Source organism: Epargyreus clarus, unplaced genomic scaffold (genome assembly GCF_041222505.1).
Source record: "Epargyreus clarus isolate Ecla_fem2 unplaced genomic scaffold, WU_Ecla_fem_2.2 ptg000007l, whole genome shotgun sequence".
Classification (NCBI taxonomy): Eukaryota; Metazoa; Arthropoda; class Insecta; order Lepidoptera; family Hesperiidae; genus Epargyreus; species Epargyreus clarus.
The window spans coordinates 490,812-508,185 of NW_027332215.1; the positions used below are offsets into that span (position 1 = coordinate 490,812).

At 37.9% G+C, this 17,374-nt stretch overlaps 1 protein-coding gene across 8 annotated transcripts in view; it reads left to right on the top strand.

Moving 5' to 3' along the window:
- LOC140743194 (eukaryotic translation initiation factor 4 gamma 1) overlaps positions 1–17,374 on the top strand; it is a 57,372-nt gene that overhangs the window by 31,583 nt on the left and 8,415 nt on the right. For 7 of the 8 annotated variants that reach the window (XM_073074265.1, XM_073074266.1, XM_073074267.1 and 4 more), the window contains 15 exons: positions 753–1,392; positions 6,972–7,349; positions 7,431–7,826; positions 7,919–8,049; positions 8,129–8,282; positions 8,381–8,550; positions 8,745–8,948; positions 11,112–11,252; positions 11,593–11,677; positions 13,308–13,660; positions 13,851–14,030; positions 15,008–15,167; positions 15,545–15,622; positions 15,869–16,157; positions 16,576–16,762. In XM_073074265.1, the coding sequence (XP_072930366.1) occupies positions 753–1,392; positions 6,972–7,349; positions 7,431–7,826; positions 7,919–8,049; positions 8,129–8,282; positions 8,381–8,550; positions 8,745–8,948; positions 11,112–11,252; positions 11,593–11,677; positions 13,308–13,660; positions 13,851–14,030; positions 15,008–15,167; positions 15,545–15,622; positions 15,869–16,157; positions 16,576–16,762 (3,546 nt within the window). The remainder of the gene's footprint in view (positions 1–752; positions 1,393–6,971; positions 7,350–7,430; positions 7,827–7,918; positions 8,050–8,128; positions 8,283–8,380; positions 8,551–8,744; positions 8,949–11,111; positions 11,253–11,592; positions 11,678–13,307; positions 13,661–13,850; positions 14,031–15,007; positions 15,168–15,544; positions 15,623–15,868; positions 16,158–16,575; positions 16,763–17,374) is intronic. The other variant, XM_073074262.1, reaches the window with a different exon arrangement.

The following is a 17,374-nucleotide window of genomic DNA, read 5'->3' on the forward strand; positions in this document are numbered from 1 at the left end:
GAATGAATGAATGAATACAATCACTATTTTGGATATTTTTTTTATCAGGTAAGTATGTTTTTATGTAAAAAGTTTGTCGGCTACGATTGGACGGTAACGTTTTTAGGATTACCTATACGTTACGTTATAATGTGCTTAAATTTGGCATGTAGTGTTCATGTAATCTTGTACACTAATTAGGAAGTACAACAAGTTACTCGAGTGTTTTATCAATCATCGCTCGTCGGCCACTTCACGTGGCGATGGCGATCGCGGGGGATCAGATATTACTTAATATTAATTATTGCACTTGTAAGTTAAGTAATGCTGTTGAAAATAAATCTACGTTGTAAAGATAATTTGCTTGTACTTTTACATTGTTTGTATGTATTATTTTTGACGTTTCATTATTTTCTACTTCATCTTCTGCAAACTTAAAACCTAGCATGTGTAAAAACATTTGACAAAACTCTTATAGCTATTGTTCACTTCATTATATTATATCATTTAAGCATATGAAATGATGCCTCATTCTCAATTATACTAAAAATATTATAAATGAATGGAAAACAATAAAAATAATTAGAAGTTAAGAAATCTACCTCGGACAAAATATAATATAGGAGGTTTTAAGTTAATCATGTATATCCATGGCTGTAAAATATTTTTGTGAAATCTTTAGTTATAATATAATTATTTTTCTATTCCTTTCTGAGTAACCTACATTTATAATCAAACGATTGTAACTATGTATTGTTCGTTATGGCGTTCAGCAGGAGACGAGTACGCACAGCATCGCCGAGTTCACGAGAATGGTGCACGAAGTCGCCAACCAGCCGACTGCGTGTGAAAGTGCTATCAAATCGAACTTTGTAACTAATAAGAACGTGGAACTGCCCGTCACGTCCGCGGCGAATGTACTACAACCTCAAATAAACGCAATACCCTCTATTAATAATAATATAGTAAAGTCTGATATATTAAATATTAATAACGAAAACAAAACTCCGGGGCCTCCCGACGGGGTCGAAACGAACGAAACGCCCGTGGTGTCCGCGATATCGGACAGTCCGGTCATAGTGCCCAAGATGACCGTGACGACGAACCTGAAGCCGACGCAGAAGGGCGGCGAGCCGGTTCCGCCTCCGCCCGCGCCGGCGGACGGCAAGGGCGCGCCGAGCAACAGCGGCAAGCCACCCAAGCAAAGCAAGAACAAGCCGGGCGCGAGTCTGGAGGACGGGGAGAAGCCGCCGGAGCCGGCCGCCCTGCCCGCCCTGCCCGCCTTCGTGACGGCCGCCGCGCCGCAGCCGCAGCGCGTGCGCGAGCCGCGCGACCGACACCGCTCCGAGGAGAAGGAGAGGCCGCCCGCGCACAGGGACGCGCACAAGCCCAACGGGCCCGCGCCGCCCCACAGTAAGTCACCGTCCACTACCGACACACCGAGCTTCACCCACCACTCTCTTCACTACATATACTAATCTGTTTTAATCGACACGTTGCTTGTCGTTGTCTGAAAATTTAACCCTATGTTGTTACATCTTCTAGAGTAACGTTTTCTTAGTATTGCGTCTCTACTAACATAAAAGTAATCTTACTATTTAACGCACAACTAATATTATAACGGACTTGACACGTGTTGCCTGCTATAACAGATTTGAACACAAAATACACTACTTTTATTTCTGATATTGGCACAATACGATGATTTACATAACATTAAGTGTACACAAGTAGAGGCATACAAATACACATAAAATTATGGAGACATTACACTCTCATCAAACCATTACTAGTTTGTTATTCTATCTATTAGGGCTATCACCAATCTATTAGGACTTATTCGCTTCACGATATAATTACCTTCTCATAGCTTGTATTGAACATTACATCTGCGCTACCGTGATCGTGTGCTTTACTAATCTTATAACATAACTCGTACATTGTAATTTTGCTGGGTAATAATATAGTAAATCCATTTTTAACAATTTTAATCCCCAAACGTAGATCTACTACTAAGTATGCCTTTATCTGTAAAGTTGCCGTTTTTACACTATTTTATCTCGTTTAACTAATTGACATTGTTTCAAATCTTGCTCTAAAAATTTGACCAAGTTCCTATGAACCGATCCAACTGTATTTTGGTAAACGCTTTTAGTTTTGATGATAATTCAATTTAATGCATTCAATATTATTGTAAATTCTAAATGGCCACCACCACAAAATCGCAGGTGCATTTTTTTTGCAAGGCCCTCAATATCAATATGAAAAGGCTCCACAAATAAAATACAATTTATAAGCTGTGGAAAATAGAGTGATGTCACGAATTTCAAAGCTATTCTAGCAGTTTCCTTTTTAATGCTATATTGTTTTGAGTTGTTTAGTAGGAGTAGTTGTAGAAGAAGGATCAAGCGTATGTAATATTGAGGCGCATAGGTTCTTTGCTGAGGCTATTTGTTTAGGAGCTCCATCGTGAAAATTTAAGAAGGTAAGAAACCGTGTAACAAGGAAGATTATATCTTATTATAAAAAAAAAATGATTACGATTAAATATCCCGGGTATGACGGGTAAGTGAGCAATGTACAACAATGATTAATATAAATCCAACATTACCAACAAACAACTTTTCATTAGACACTCGTATCCATAATTACATTTATTGTAGTCAGGATGATATAAACATATAATTATCCCATAGATACTAGGAAAGAGAGAACGTATAAAATATTACAGAAAATAATTGTAATAATAATTGACCGCGTGTTGGAGAATAAGTACCAGTACAGGTTTAACCTCTCTTAATACTATTTTTAGAGACAAAAAGGTATTGAGACAGGTAAAAAGATTATATTGGGGTAGGTCTGTTAGATGGCTTGCAAAGAAAAAACTTGTAAGGGTTCTTTTGTTTGTAATACAATCATAAAAACATGTTTTTGTTCACAATGTCGCCATGCAGGTAGTGTACGTTCTCTTAAGTAACTGGTTCGAGTACTTGTGTACAAACAATGAAAATGTTTGTTCCTAGTGCGAAATACTCGTAGCTTTGCGTTTAAAAGTTGTGGACGGCAACAGGACCGAGCTCGCCGACGTCTGTGTGCTCGTACACTATTTACACAATAAAAATTACTCTGAGGATGCTATAAAATGTACCCGTAGTAATATTAAGGAATATGTACCTTTTTTTAAACAATTGAGACTGAAGTCTTGAATTCATTCTTACACAGAAGTACAAGTAGGTGCACAATTTATGCGCTAAGGTGGCCATCTAATGCGACACAGAATTTTCTAAAAACTAGACATTGAGTGAATATTTTTTTTATACCAATAGCTGTTGGACTTGTCACGTTTCTGGAAAAATAGTAACAGGCCTCTATTATAGCTAACATCGAATGGTACATGCTATAAATTAATGATTACAACGTTTCCAAATAGTAAATTCCTCATTATTATCGTTTTAAGCAATATTGTTATTACAGAATACTTAACAATGTAATGTCTGTTAGTGTAACGATGTAATCACACTATTTGTCGCAGAGTACTATATTGACGATAACAGCAGCTGTTCGATAATACGACACTTTCGTTTCGTGTAAGTAAATAAAGGTGGCAATTTTGTATAGATAAACATTATGTCTGTTATGTTTCAATGAACTTAAGTTTCGTTCATTCACTTGTTGTTTGGTGCCAGGACACATGTGGTGGCTGGCAAGGATTCATGGAACGCCTCGTGTTCTGAACCCAAATCACTTGCGAACGCGCCAAAGTAAACCTATAAAATAATCCATTTAATTACACCTAGAATAGTAAAAATACACATAAACGACTATATGTTTTTATTTTAAAAGACATTAACTGTTAGTGTCTTTTAAAAGTTAGTGATTAACAACCAAAAATGACGTCATTGTCTTAAGGCTAATAAAGCCACGCCAATGATTTTTTTTTTTGAATCATTACTGTTTAATTCTTTATGTACTTAATGTTATTAGATTTGGTAAGTACTAAATGGAACTAATTACACATAAGTAAGTACATAGTTTCCGAAAGAAATAATTCTTGCATTGATGAAAGCGTTGTTAATTAGCTGTCTAATAATAGTGCTAATCATGTCTACGTGTTTACCACCTTATTAATTTTTGGTCGTATAAAATTTAATTAAAATTTCCCGGTTTAATAATATTCATACTATTACTATACCTATGCAGCTTTACAGGCAACGGCATACATTTTTACTAATAATAATTAAAATTTAATAACTGGGAACTAGTCTTGTTATTATATGCAGTATAAAAGTTTATCAATGTGTGGAATAATAATGATCATTATAGCATATCATATTAATACCATGTTTTAACAATGCACTACTAACATCTTCATTACAGGGCTGATCTAATCTACGTCAGCATGTCATCGCCATTTTCAACAGCTTGCAAGCCTTGCAGATGGTCGTATGATCGTATGTCTAATATAAATCAAACGTTCCATTTAGGTTATGTCAGCGTATTTCTTGTGCGTGGGATATAATTTATTTTTCCTTTGTCGTTACAAATTCGTTCAATTCGTGAATTTACTTTTGTTTGTACGTAATGTCCAGTCTCATTGCTTTTTAATTTTTATTGTCGAGTCTACATTTGACATTCCTGGCGACATTATTTTACAATAATTTCGTCGTCGCTATGACGATAACTATTACTTACTAGTTACTTTTAAAGAACAAGAATTACATACGTAATTAGTGGTTATCAACCATTGCTACCACTCATGACACACATGAATATTTTGCAATCTCGAGTATTTTATCTGTGGCGCTAGTCATGGCAATCATTCAACATCTTTTGGTCTTAGACGATATCGATAAAAACCGATTATATATTTTTATTAAATCATTATGCACGGTGTTTATTATTTTAATATTTTTTATTCAAAAATGTTAAAAAGTTGTGTTAACGTTCCTTAAAATCATGAAAATTAAAAAATAAAAAAAATAATTAGTATTCAAACTTTATAAAAAATGCGCTCCTCTTAGAATAATTTAATTTCCATTTTTTTAAATTAGCCGTAAATCATTTTTATTTAATTATTATTCGCGTATTTGTAATATACGGTATTTGTGTAACAAGTTATTTCAATTCTGGAAGAAAACTTACGAAGCTATGCTTAGTTCTGTGATAGAAAAAGTAAAATTTATGAATTATTGTTTTTTTCTACATACTTTTTAAAGCGATACATCGATTAAAAAAAATCACCCAATTGTCTTTAAAATAGTTACAGGTTATGCAGAACACGAAATAATCGATACATTTTGTGAGTGCTGCGCACCACACTAGTAACACTAGGTCGGCCGTCCGCATGGAACGATTCAATATGGCGGCCTTTACTTCACAGTCATTCGGAGCATGGCTGCGTTTTAACTGTTTTTAATTTTTATTAGTCTCACATTTATACAAGTAAAGTAATTTATTTAGCATTTTATACATTCATATTTTTATTTAAGTTTTAAAATATAAGTGATGTGGTTAAAGTGAAACGAGTGCAAAGTCAGACATTCTACATCCTCGAGTGACCTTTTGAATATACTTTCTTTTACCATATTGCTACGTTAACACGGCGCGCCCAACTGTGTGAAGTTTTGTCGCAATTTAGTGGATTTGAAACTGTGATATAGAATAGCTATCAGTGCCACACGTATTTTAGGTTGATTATCAGGTACGGTGCGAAAGAGAAGCGAACTCCCACGTGGAAATAGCTCACCTCTCTATTTATAGACTTCGAACTTGGTTCACAAAAAGTGATAGGCGACATCAAAAACGAACCCAAAGCGAGGATTCAAATGTGCACGCGTTGCAGCGGAGTGCTCGCCCTCTCTCCACCCGCCGATCCTGGCCGGGCGGGCCTCCGCCGTGCACAGGCCTCGCCATCTGCCACTTTCATTCCGTTTGTCTAGATATCACATCATTCAATCATGTCATTTCATTATCTAAGTTCCCCGATTTCGAGAACGTTTTAACGCATTTCCGGTAGTGGTTTTCGATACTCTGTACTTCTTGTTGACGGAGGTGTCTCTCGGCTTATTATGCTTGATGTTTTAGTCGTTCCTTTTTTCGCGTGTCTGGTGCATCCAAGAGCTGACGCTGTGTCGGTTGGGGAATAAATAAGAACAGGAGCTGTCTAAAATTTTATTCGTGATTCCACGGTGCCTTTCTTCAAAAGCGAAACTTTCCGACGTGGGTGTCGCTGCGTTTTATGGTTGTTTAGTCGTAATAAGTTGGTAAGTCAGTGAAATACATTTTTTTTATTACACTGACTTATATTATCTGCTGACCCTAAAACGCGACTCGAAATTCACAATGCACTAATTTCCTGCGCCATTGCCGGAGCCGCGAGACGACAAGATCTAGCCATTGATATGTATCACAAACATGTGGCAGATGCTATCATACAACCTCATGCTTGTATAATGCAGTAATTGTTGCTTGTGCTAAGGGTTGAGCCTTTGTGAATAAGTTTCAAGTCTTTGTGAATAACTTGCATCTGATAACCCCAGATTAACTCTTAACTAAGGCATTCTTGTTGATACATTCATAGCTTTATTAATGTTTAAGAAATACTAACACTAGGTTCTTTGTATTCCCCATATCATATTGATTTGCAAATAGAATTCAAAAATCAGTCCTTGCTATTTCATCCAGTCACTTCACCATTGGTTATGTTGTAGCAAATCTGGTAGATTTTGAGTCGTTAATTTAAATTTGTTTACTGTTTTTAAAGTTTGTGTTCTGTTTTAATGTTACCCCAAAGGAAGTTCTCAAAATATTGCGAATTAATCATGATAGTTCTGTCCTTTTAATTGTATCATTATACATATTTCTTTTCTTAACATTTTGAATATTGCATACCTATCTCCTGGTTCCTGCTTCTACAACGGACAGAGTTGACAAAGTCGAAAGATACAATGTATCCTCATGCTCATTATTAAGAGTTGATTTCTAAATTTCAGCGATTAGTTCTGTTGATAGTTCAGTTGAATCTATCAGCCCTCCAACTAGTCAAAGCAGTGAAACTATTGAGAAGGATTCTACGAAGCCTCAAGCAGTGTCAGAACAGTCAGATACTGAGAAGACTGTAGATGAGGCAAATGCTGTGATTGTGAACAGCGAAACCACATTCCCAGAAGCGGCGCTCACTGCCACGGAATTGCTGTCCGCGAGTATCGAGAAGTTCGCGCGAGACTCGACGACCGAGCCCGACGCGTCCCAGCAGCCCAGCTCCAGCGCCATCCAGGCACAGGCCAAGCTCACTCAAAGCATAGCCAGCTGTGCTCGCAACCACCCTGAAGAGAAGATGAAAGATATTAAAGTCCATAATAATACTACAGGTTGGAAACAGACACTCATTGCTTTCATTTATATATATGCATAAATTTTGTATTACTTTTAATAATGTTTCATTATTTTAGATCCGGACACTGCCAACGGAAACTCAACTAATGTTACTAAAACTGAAACTGTAAAGGAGGTCCTCAATAGAAATGAAAAAGCAATAAAGAATAGTAAGAATAGTAGTAAGAAAACGAATAAAATGGCTAACAATACTGAAACTGCCGCGAAGGAAACAGTATCATATGAAAATGGTAAAGATGAGACTGATAAAGTAAGTAATTTAGAGCAGGAAAAACCCCTGTCTAAAAATGAAGATGTGGAAGTTAAAGCTCCGGCAGATCCCGAGCCGGCGGTGGCGCCTCCTGCGGCACCCGAGCCCGAGCCCGAGCCGGAGCCCGAACAGGAGCCCGAGCCGGAACCCGCGCCCGAAACCGAGCCTGCCGCGTTCGTTCCTAAATACAAGTATACTGAAGGTTTGTATCTGGCCTTTTTATATCTGAAATATTTGGTGCAATTTAAGAATGATACTCAAAAAAGACTGTTTAAAAATTTACTTTTATTTCAGATCAATGGTCACCAATGAATAAGAGTGGCAAAAAGTGCTATGATATTGGCCTGCTCATGCAAATAAAGGATGACCCTATGTCTAGAAACAAGCCTGACGTACCTTTGCTGGAAACCTGCAATGTTATTAGGGTATGGATGTCATAAAAATGATGTTAATTTGTAAATGGTTCTATATCTTCATATGCTTACACAGTATCTTACTTTTCAGACAACGCCTATGCAGGAGCCCGCTACATTCAATCTTGGTTTGAGACCAACAAATAATATGCTGGAGCCATACTTCCTGAAGAATGCTGTTTCCAGCGCACGAAGCAACACTCCCAGAGAGCCAAAGAAGGATGGCAGGAGCATGAACCCAAGTGGTAAACAATCATATTAAAATATTATGTTAATTTTCCACAGTATGTTATACTTTGATGACACGTAATATAATTGTTGTTCTTGTAATGTTGTACAACAGGCAAGGGCAGTGCTAAGTTGACGCCATCAGCGAGTACGAGTGCCGGTCACAAAACTGTGTATGTATCGTTGTCGCTACGTGAAGAAGTCAAATTAAACCAGACCAAGGATGCCTGGAAGCCTGCCAGATTCAAGAAGGACAGCGCCGCCGATGAGGAGGTCAAAACTCAGGTAACTGTGACTAAAATGAGAAACCATTATAAATATGTCATTATCTCTATGTCATCTTATCTTTGTCTCTGATACATCAGAAGCTTTTTAAGCTAATGACTGAATATAAATTCTCAAAATATGGAGTGTAATGGCAATGATGAGTTGGCACGGTGATGGTGGGATGTGGACGTTGACGAGGCGCGGTGTTGCAGGAACTGTATAAGAAGTTCCGGGGCATTTTGAACAAGCTGACGCCGCAGAAGTTCGACACGCTGCTGGACAAGGTGAAGACGCTGGAGATCAACACGCAGGCGCGGCTCATCGGCGTCATAGACCTCGTGTTCGAGAAGGCCATCGACGAGCCCAATTTCTCTGAGGCGTACGCCGCCATGTGCAGCAAGCTCTCCATGCTCAAGGTGGGTTCACTTGAATTCTATGTTTTTACTGTCATATACGAACCGTTGGCCGGATCCGCTTATCACATGACCTATATGTAAGTTCTCTTTGTTATGCACCCACTAAGGAAAACGACTTGTTTTTGGAATTGCATATACTCTGAAGTAATAAAATGGCATTTACCTTGATATCAGATATATCTCAATTAAATGTATCTTGTGGTGGCTAAGAATGTACTTTCATTGTAAATGAATGACAAAAAGCTATGTGAATATTTGGTCAAATTAATCATACAAGAATTAACGTAATAATATCTTCAATTTTGCACAAACTTTAAATCAAACTAAGCTTGGTAATATACAATATGTATGTTTTCCTTCGTGACAAAATTAGTGTTTTTTAGAACGACACCTGTCTATCTACTCATATTTGTTACCACTGAAGTCTTGAGTTCATGCAAATAGTGATGAATGTATATCATTGTATATTCTGTTAGGATTTAAGTTTACGTCAGTACAAGTAGTTATCTGTACCAACATGCAGCCCAAACATGGAGAGTTCTAATTCATCTGATATCACCTTTCAGCTCTATTCATAGGAATTACTGTTTATTACCAGAATATTTCATTGTTTTCATTAATATCTTTAAATGTGTACAAAATTACCACTTTCGGGATTATCGAAATGAATAGAAGTTTTAATGAACATAAAACACGTTGTATGTACATGTATATATAGATGTATACATAAGTATAGTGTTAATAATATAGGAGACGAGGAAGAACTGTAGTTAGCAACGTGCAGCAGTAATGGTTGCGAATGATAATTCATAACAATTTGTCGGATAACGCAACTTACAAGCCAACTGTTAGAAATTTGTTGAACAAATTTTGTTCGTGTACGGCACGAAGCGTGCTACGTCTAGCCATTATCAATTCGAGTTGGTAAAGCAAATTTGTTAGTTGCTAATTATTCGAGTCTTACAAACTTTGTATCTAGATCTGTGTGATCATGCTATCGCGTTCGTTATACATACTAATTTGCATTGCAATCCTGCCGGCATGAAATCGTAAATAGCCGACTAAAACTTTTAACTGCAATATTTGAAATAAACTAGAGAACGTTAATTTTATATTCAATGGATGTTTTTTTCTGCTTATGAATTTATTTTTAATAACATTGAGAATATTTTTTCCTATCTTGAAAAAACTGTTATGAGTTAACAATATTCATTGTGATTTAATTTATTTTGTATTCAAACAAGTGACATGTCTATTTGTTTGTTACGCTCTTATACACTCTATGAATATAACTAAATGGAACAATTCAATAGAACTGCAAAAATATAACCATCACATTATTTTTTGCCTTTCATCTGATTTCATTTGTATATCATGAGAATTTACACGTATATGAAGGGTGGATTTCATGTGAGTCATCTGGGAATACCTCCGCCTAACTTGCGACCGCGACTGCGGCCAGCGCTGCACAGTGAGAGCACAGTCAAATATGGAACAGTATGGAAACTAAGCCTAGTTGATAAAATAATTACCTACACTCCAATGAAGAATAAGGTTGTCACTATATATTTTTTAATAATAGTGTTATTTATTTCTATTTTAGCATTTACTGTGCTATTTATAATCAATCAATCGAATTGCAATAACTACGCAGTTTACAAATAATTTAAGTAGGTAATCTCATTCGATTCGATTAGGCGTCGATTAATCCCAGCTAAATACAATAATTATTTTATTATTATACTTTTAAATACGGAAAACAGTGTAAAATTGATACAGCTTATAATACAACTTACTTTGATTTTTTGTAGATCTTTAATTTGTTATTAATTATGGCGTAACCTTTTACGAGTTTTGGCGGAAGCATACAAATGAATAAAAATGAAAGCAATAAATATAACTAATGATAACTCCGGTTTTTATGAAGCCGTATACCACGCAATAGTATCTTGTCATTTTTTAAAAGATTGCGGAAATAAATAGCAACGTGGCCACTCGTTTTGATGCGACACTCGCTTCTGCAGCACTGCGAAAACCGCTTAGGGGCCTAGTCGTTGCGCATGTTTGTGTGAGTATGCCGTTTCGAAGGCTTTGTAGGGAGTTTCCATACTACTCCATATTCGTTCTGTGGTGAGAGCGTGTCGAACATGTACGTGTGTGCAGGTGCCGGCCGACAACGCGCCCGACCAGTGCGTCAACTTCCGGGCGCTGATCATCAGCCGCTGCCAGAACCAGTTCGTCACCGACAAGGTGGACGAGCAGGTGCTCAAGCTGGAGAAGGAACTCAACGAATGCACCGATCAGGTAAAGCTTGCTTATATTTGAGAAACAAATGGGATCTGAAGGCAGAACGAATTAATACCCAATAAATATTTTTCAACATTTTCAGTCTGGTATTAATCTGTCAAATATATTATATTATCTCATATAAAGTCAAATGTTATTGGTATAAGTACGATGACCTTGTCGAAGCCAATCAAATACAGCCTTTTTCGTAGACCGCAGTCAGATTTGTTGTAAAGGAAAGAAATACTTTTGTGTTAATTTCAAATTTTGATGTGAAGACAGTACATGTAGTCAAAATCGACATTAGTTGGACTTTTAATAACCATTCTATAATTTATTAATGATTGAGTGTTTATAGGCGAAGAAAAAGGAGTTGCAGCTCCAGCTGGATGAAGAGAACCGCAGAGTGCGGATGCGATCAGTAGGCAATGTCCGGTTTATAGGTGAGTTTCTTTGTTGCAAATATCTGCATTGCATGCCACTCTTCCCTTTATTCAAAAAAATTTATGCAAGGCAATTAAATTATGTTTGTAACGTTATTTGCGCTTTATCATCCTCTCATTACTATTCTACAATTAGTAAAAAAAATCAAAAGTTTATCATATGCGGATTGGTAGACTTCTCATAAATTGGAATTGTACTCTTTAAAATCTAAATTTTCCTGTTTTCCTTCGCCGTGAAATCGAGTCATAATGATTTTATGATACTTGGTGCATGTCTATAGGATTCGAATCCTAAACTGTAGCGTAAAAAGGTCGAACTCATTACTAAATTATCCCTGCTAGTAGTTGCACATATTTTATTTGATAATGTTGTATCTGCTCCCATTTCATTTGTCAAGTCTACTCAGCTATGTCTATAAGACACACTCTGCTATTGCTATTTTTTTACTGAAAATGAGTTTAAAAAAAAAGAGTTCGATCTAAACAATGGGAGGCCCGTTGCAAGACTGAGATTTGAAATTTATCATTAAAAGTATTTGGATTTTGACAAAAAGTAAAACAAAATTTAACTGTACCCTTTATATAATTGCTTTGCGAAGTCAATGCGAACGACATGACGCGTGTCGATGACGCGTGCTCGACTGCTAGCTGCGCACTCGACATCAATTATTAACTGGTAAAGTGGTTGTGATTGTGAATTTATTTACACTATACATATCTCGTATGTGAGCCGACGCCGGTAAACGAGCGTAAGGAGGACAGATCCCTTTCGTTTTAGCGTGTCGTTGCTACGTCGCGTGAAGGACGGCGGTTCGCCTACATTCCTCCCCGCGGCCACTTCCACCGCTCGTTATTTAATAATTTATCGACTCAGAAGCTATTGCCAAACGGTTTGAGCTCCGGCGACCTGTTATATGCGTACAATACCTGCTCGTAAAACTAGCTCGCGTACACCTTGATATATAAAATTTCGCTAAGTTACAATCGCGTTGTGACATATATTTCTGATGTGTCGCTGTGGTGCCGAGGACGAGCCCGGCTGGGCCGCTTGCTTGGCGACGCGGGCGCCGCTGCCGGCGTTACGCAATGTGCACTGTGACATTACGTCGCATCGCTGCACGTGTGCACTATAATCGCACTAATGAAGTTATTGAACCGTTTGCGATAACTACCGACACTGTCACCGAACCCGAGTTGTATTATCGAGTTGGAGGGCACAAGGCGGAGGCGGGCGCCACGTGTGCTCCACTATTAGTCATCGACAAAAATTTTATTAGACGCATCATTCAATCATTGTTATTTTTTGTGCATGCTGTAGCGAGATAGCAATATGTGTGTACTATTTGTTGCTTAGTTTTTATTGTAATAAATAGTTTTCGAATATGTAGTCACTCTATTGTGCTACAAATGTAATCAAATCTTTCCATCAGGTAAATGCTAGCGTAGTCATAGGCTAAAGCCAGTTTACCTATATTAGCATTGCCGTGTAAAATTACGTAATTGCATTTTTAAGGAATCCTAAATAGCTTATAATCAGTCGGCGCGGCACTTCATTCGCTAGCGGTTATCGCATCCTAAAATTCAAAATATGATGTTGACATACAATACATGGTACTGGGGCACGTTTCAGGGGAACTTTACAAATTGAAGATGCTGACTTCGAAGATCATGGTGTATTGCATGAACTACTTGATTGAGAAGCTGGAGGAGGAGAAGCTCGAGTGCCTGTGCAAGCTGCTGACCACGATCGGCGAGCAGGTGGAGAGCGAGGTGAAGGAGCAGCTGGAGAACGTGTTCAAGAAGATGCAAGACATCGTAGACAAGAAGTCCAACAAGATCAGTAGTCGCGTGCGCTTCATGCTGAAGGACGTGATCGAGCTGCGCGCGCGCAAGTGGATCGTCAAGAGCGTCGTGGTCGACTCGCAGCCGAAGATGATGGACCAGATCCAAAAGGAGGCGGAGCAGCAGCAGCGCCACATTGATGTACGCACATGGCCCTTAAACTTTCATGTTTGCTATTCACTATTAGCACATATTGTATAATTTTATCAATGTAATCTGGTTATTCACTCTACAAACTATCATTTTTGATCTCTCTTTAGTAAACTTTGTATAGATTGATTATTAATAAGGGTGTGAGATGACTATTATAAAAATGAAGTGTTATATGCAGTTGATGAACTCTTGCCCGATGGGCGGGTTCCGCCGCGACGAGGGCGGGCGCGGCAAGCGCGGCGACGGGCGGCGCGGCCAGCCCGGCGGCAACCTGTTCATGGACCCCACCAACAACTGGAAGGCGCAGCGCACCAGCTACACCGTCGACACCACTAAGCTCAAGGCGGCCACGCAGAAGGTACACCCTGCCACACGAGGACTTGCCCTCGTCTCTTACTGTCACAACTGCTGGACACCGTTCTCCTATCAGAGTAAAAAGATATTAGGCTATAGTTCACCACGCTGCCAAAATATGAATTGGCTGACTTGACACTTTTGAGAAATATTGATTTATTCACAATGTTTTCCTTTAGCATCATGATATAATTATAATACGGACATAACTTTGAAAAATCATGTGTGCCTGGAAATTGAATCTCTGACCCCCAGATTGAGAGCTAAAATATCACTGCTTCGATAATCTAGGTTCCAACAAATAAATGTTGAACTCTGTAACGTGAAGTGGAAGTGACTACATTAAAAAAAAGATAACCTTTTGTCTCTGTTAACATTATGTCATAACATTTACTGTGAAATATCAACAATATTGACGTAGTAATTAGATTATATGTACTTATTTATATTCAACATCTCTCAGGCTTAGATATCAGTATAATATACATACAAGAATAGAAATGGTGACAGAAGAACCATAACTACAATGTTACTAAGAAATATTACTTTTAGGGAACTTAAGTAGCCAAAGTTAATCAATCAGCAATTCAACCAGTGACACAACTAGGAATATAATCTTAACACATGTGCACATATGAAAAATATTTTAAATATAACGTTGCACATATTATATAGTAATTTAAATGCGCGAATAAATTCGTCTAAACATAATCGGTTATATCTTTAATTTTACTACTCTTATTTTCATTTGGAGAAATGAGTTCCAAACTTAATCTCTTTAAGGGCTACTAATTTTCGTATACTTTCTTACTTGTACAATGTACGTGAAATATTTACGGGATAGCAATATAAGTCAGGGCATCACATTTAAATGGATCTTAAGCTTATTAACCATTTTAAATAGCCTGGCATTTTTATGTGCCTACATAATCTACAAAGACGGGGAATGGAAATATTTATTGTTACTTGTTTGTTTATCAGAACCTCAACAACATAAAGTTGGCGCCTCAGAACTCTGGCTGGAACCAAGGCTCGGGCACCAAGAACACCGCGTTGGCGGCCAGCAACGCTATGATCAGCATCAGCAAAAACATGTACAGCGTGCTCGACAACGTGCAGGCGGACCCCACCTCACTCAGAGGTAAGGGCCAACACATACAGACTATACGATGTCGTATCGGGGCACTTCCATCATGAATAGGAGAAATTACTTTCACATATTGGCAGACCATTATAATTTACTTGAATACTCTTAAGTATGTGGAGCATAAAGTTATCTATATAACTTCCTGCAAAATCCTCTAGCTCCATATGAAAAATTTGTTGAAAGTTAATCGGTTTTTACAATTTGTACAGATAGAGAAGGTTTAAAAATACACAGATTTGAATTTGAATTATTTATTTGTATAGGTTGGGAGCATGTGATGGGAGTGTTAGTTGTACGGTGTACAGTTAAAGTATAAATAGATAGGTTCAGTGTGGCGTATGATTCACAAATGGTTTATGTATATTTTTTAGCGAGCAAGGACTTGACTCCCAGCTATCAGCATTCGAAATCCATTGAGAGATCAACATTCAACTCTCGTGGAGATTTCAGTAAGTCATTTACTATGTTTTCATTATATTGCATTTGTCCACATACTTGTTTATTTTCATATTTAATAAATTCTGTACAATATGTGTACTTCCTTCATAAGTAAAAGTGATTCTTATGTTTTGGTGCTGCTGATGTACACAAATATAATTTCTATTCACTATATTTTTTGTGTGTAGGAATGAAACAAGAGCTAGATGCAGAGGATTGGGAGCGTGTGTAAATGTGTTATTGTTGCGTGTGTGCAGATAGCGGCAGTGGTGGCGGCAGTCGGTCGGGGTCGGCGGGCGTGGCGCGCTCGAGCTCGGGCTCGCGCGCCGCCGCCGCCGCCGCCGAGCCCGCGCCGCCCGCGCCGCCCGCCGCGCCCGTCGCGCAGGAGCCGCTGCCCGAAGCGAAGAAGAAGTCTGTCAAGGCCACCATCGACCTCTTCCTCATCGTGCAAGACCTCGACGAGGTCGTCGGGGAAATCAAGCAGCTCTTCCCGCCCCAGTACCACACCGCGCTCGTCACCGAAATACTCAACGTCGTGCTCGAAAAGTGAGAACTATATCACTACAACATAATTATAATTTCACCATTGTATACCACACGAACACCGAGTAAAGATTGACACGTGATTATTAATATCACAAAATTTAAATGGACCTACACTAAATCATTGCTTGTTTATTACTCTGAAGACCTAACCAAACTCCCCACAGCAATATTAATAATTTTATTTTAATTCTAACAAAGTTAGAAGACACTACTACTATCACATTTTATCTTGTAATCGCATTTCACTTGTTGCTTTTTAAATGTTTTGACTTTTATGATATCTTTCCGCATTATAATTACTTATGTATATTTAAAAACCATTATAACACTTTATATTGTTGTTGTTACACATTACTCTTAATATTGTTGTTATTAGTTTGAATAGAGCGGCTAGTAATACAAAAACTGATATTCTTAGAGCGGCAAAGGAGGTGCACAAGATTGCAAAAACTATGGTGCATCTTGTGTCAATCGGGGTAATCTCGGCCGAGAACTACGCGGCCGGCATCGGCGAGCTGCTGGAGATCGCGCCCGACCTCTTCATTGACATACCCATGTTGTATGACTATCTCGGCAAGTTCCTCGCGCCACATATCGAGAAGAAGGTACGGCACGACGCATCTTAACCCTTTAACGCACACCCACACTTTTTTTGGAAATCTTAATAAACTATGATACTAATATGTTCTATGCCATAAAATTAAATGGTATATTATAGTAAAACTTTTTGAAATTCATTATTTTTCGAGAAAATCCAAAAAAAACATGTGGCCATCATACTGGCCACTGAGCGCTCGTATGACTAAATATCAATGCAAAATCACTGGCCAGTAAACTGCAAATCGACTATTTTTTGTTAATAAGATATAAAAATTACATTTAGTTTATAGCTAGTATTTAGTAAAATAATTTATACTTAACATAGAACAATTGAAAAAGAAAGGTAACAAATACAGACTAATTAATTTCAACCTTGAATTAAGATTAACTTCATTATTTATTATAACTTGTACATTTGTGGATCTCAAAAATATGTATTACTGCATTTATTCGGGTCTTTATTCACTAAATTTTAGTAAGTAATCCCAGTAATCTGCACGATCGAGACCAATTATTTTTAACTTACATACAACTTAGTTCATAGGGGCAGTGGAGGTGGGGGGATAGGATAAGTGGTCATAGTACACACAAAAACTCCTGTTTTAGTTAGGACGAAG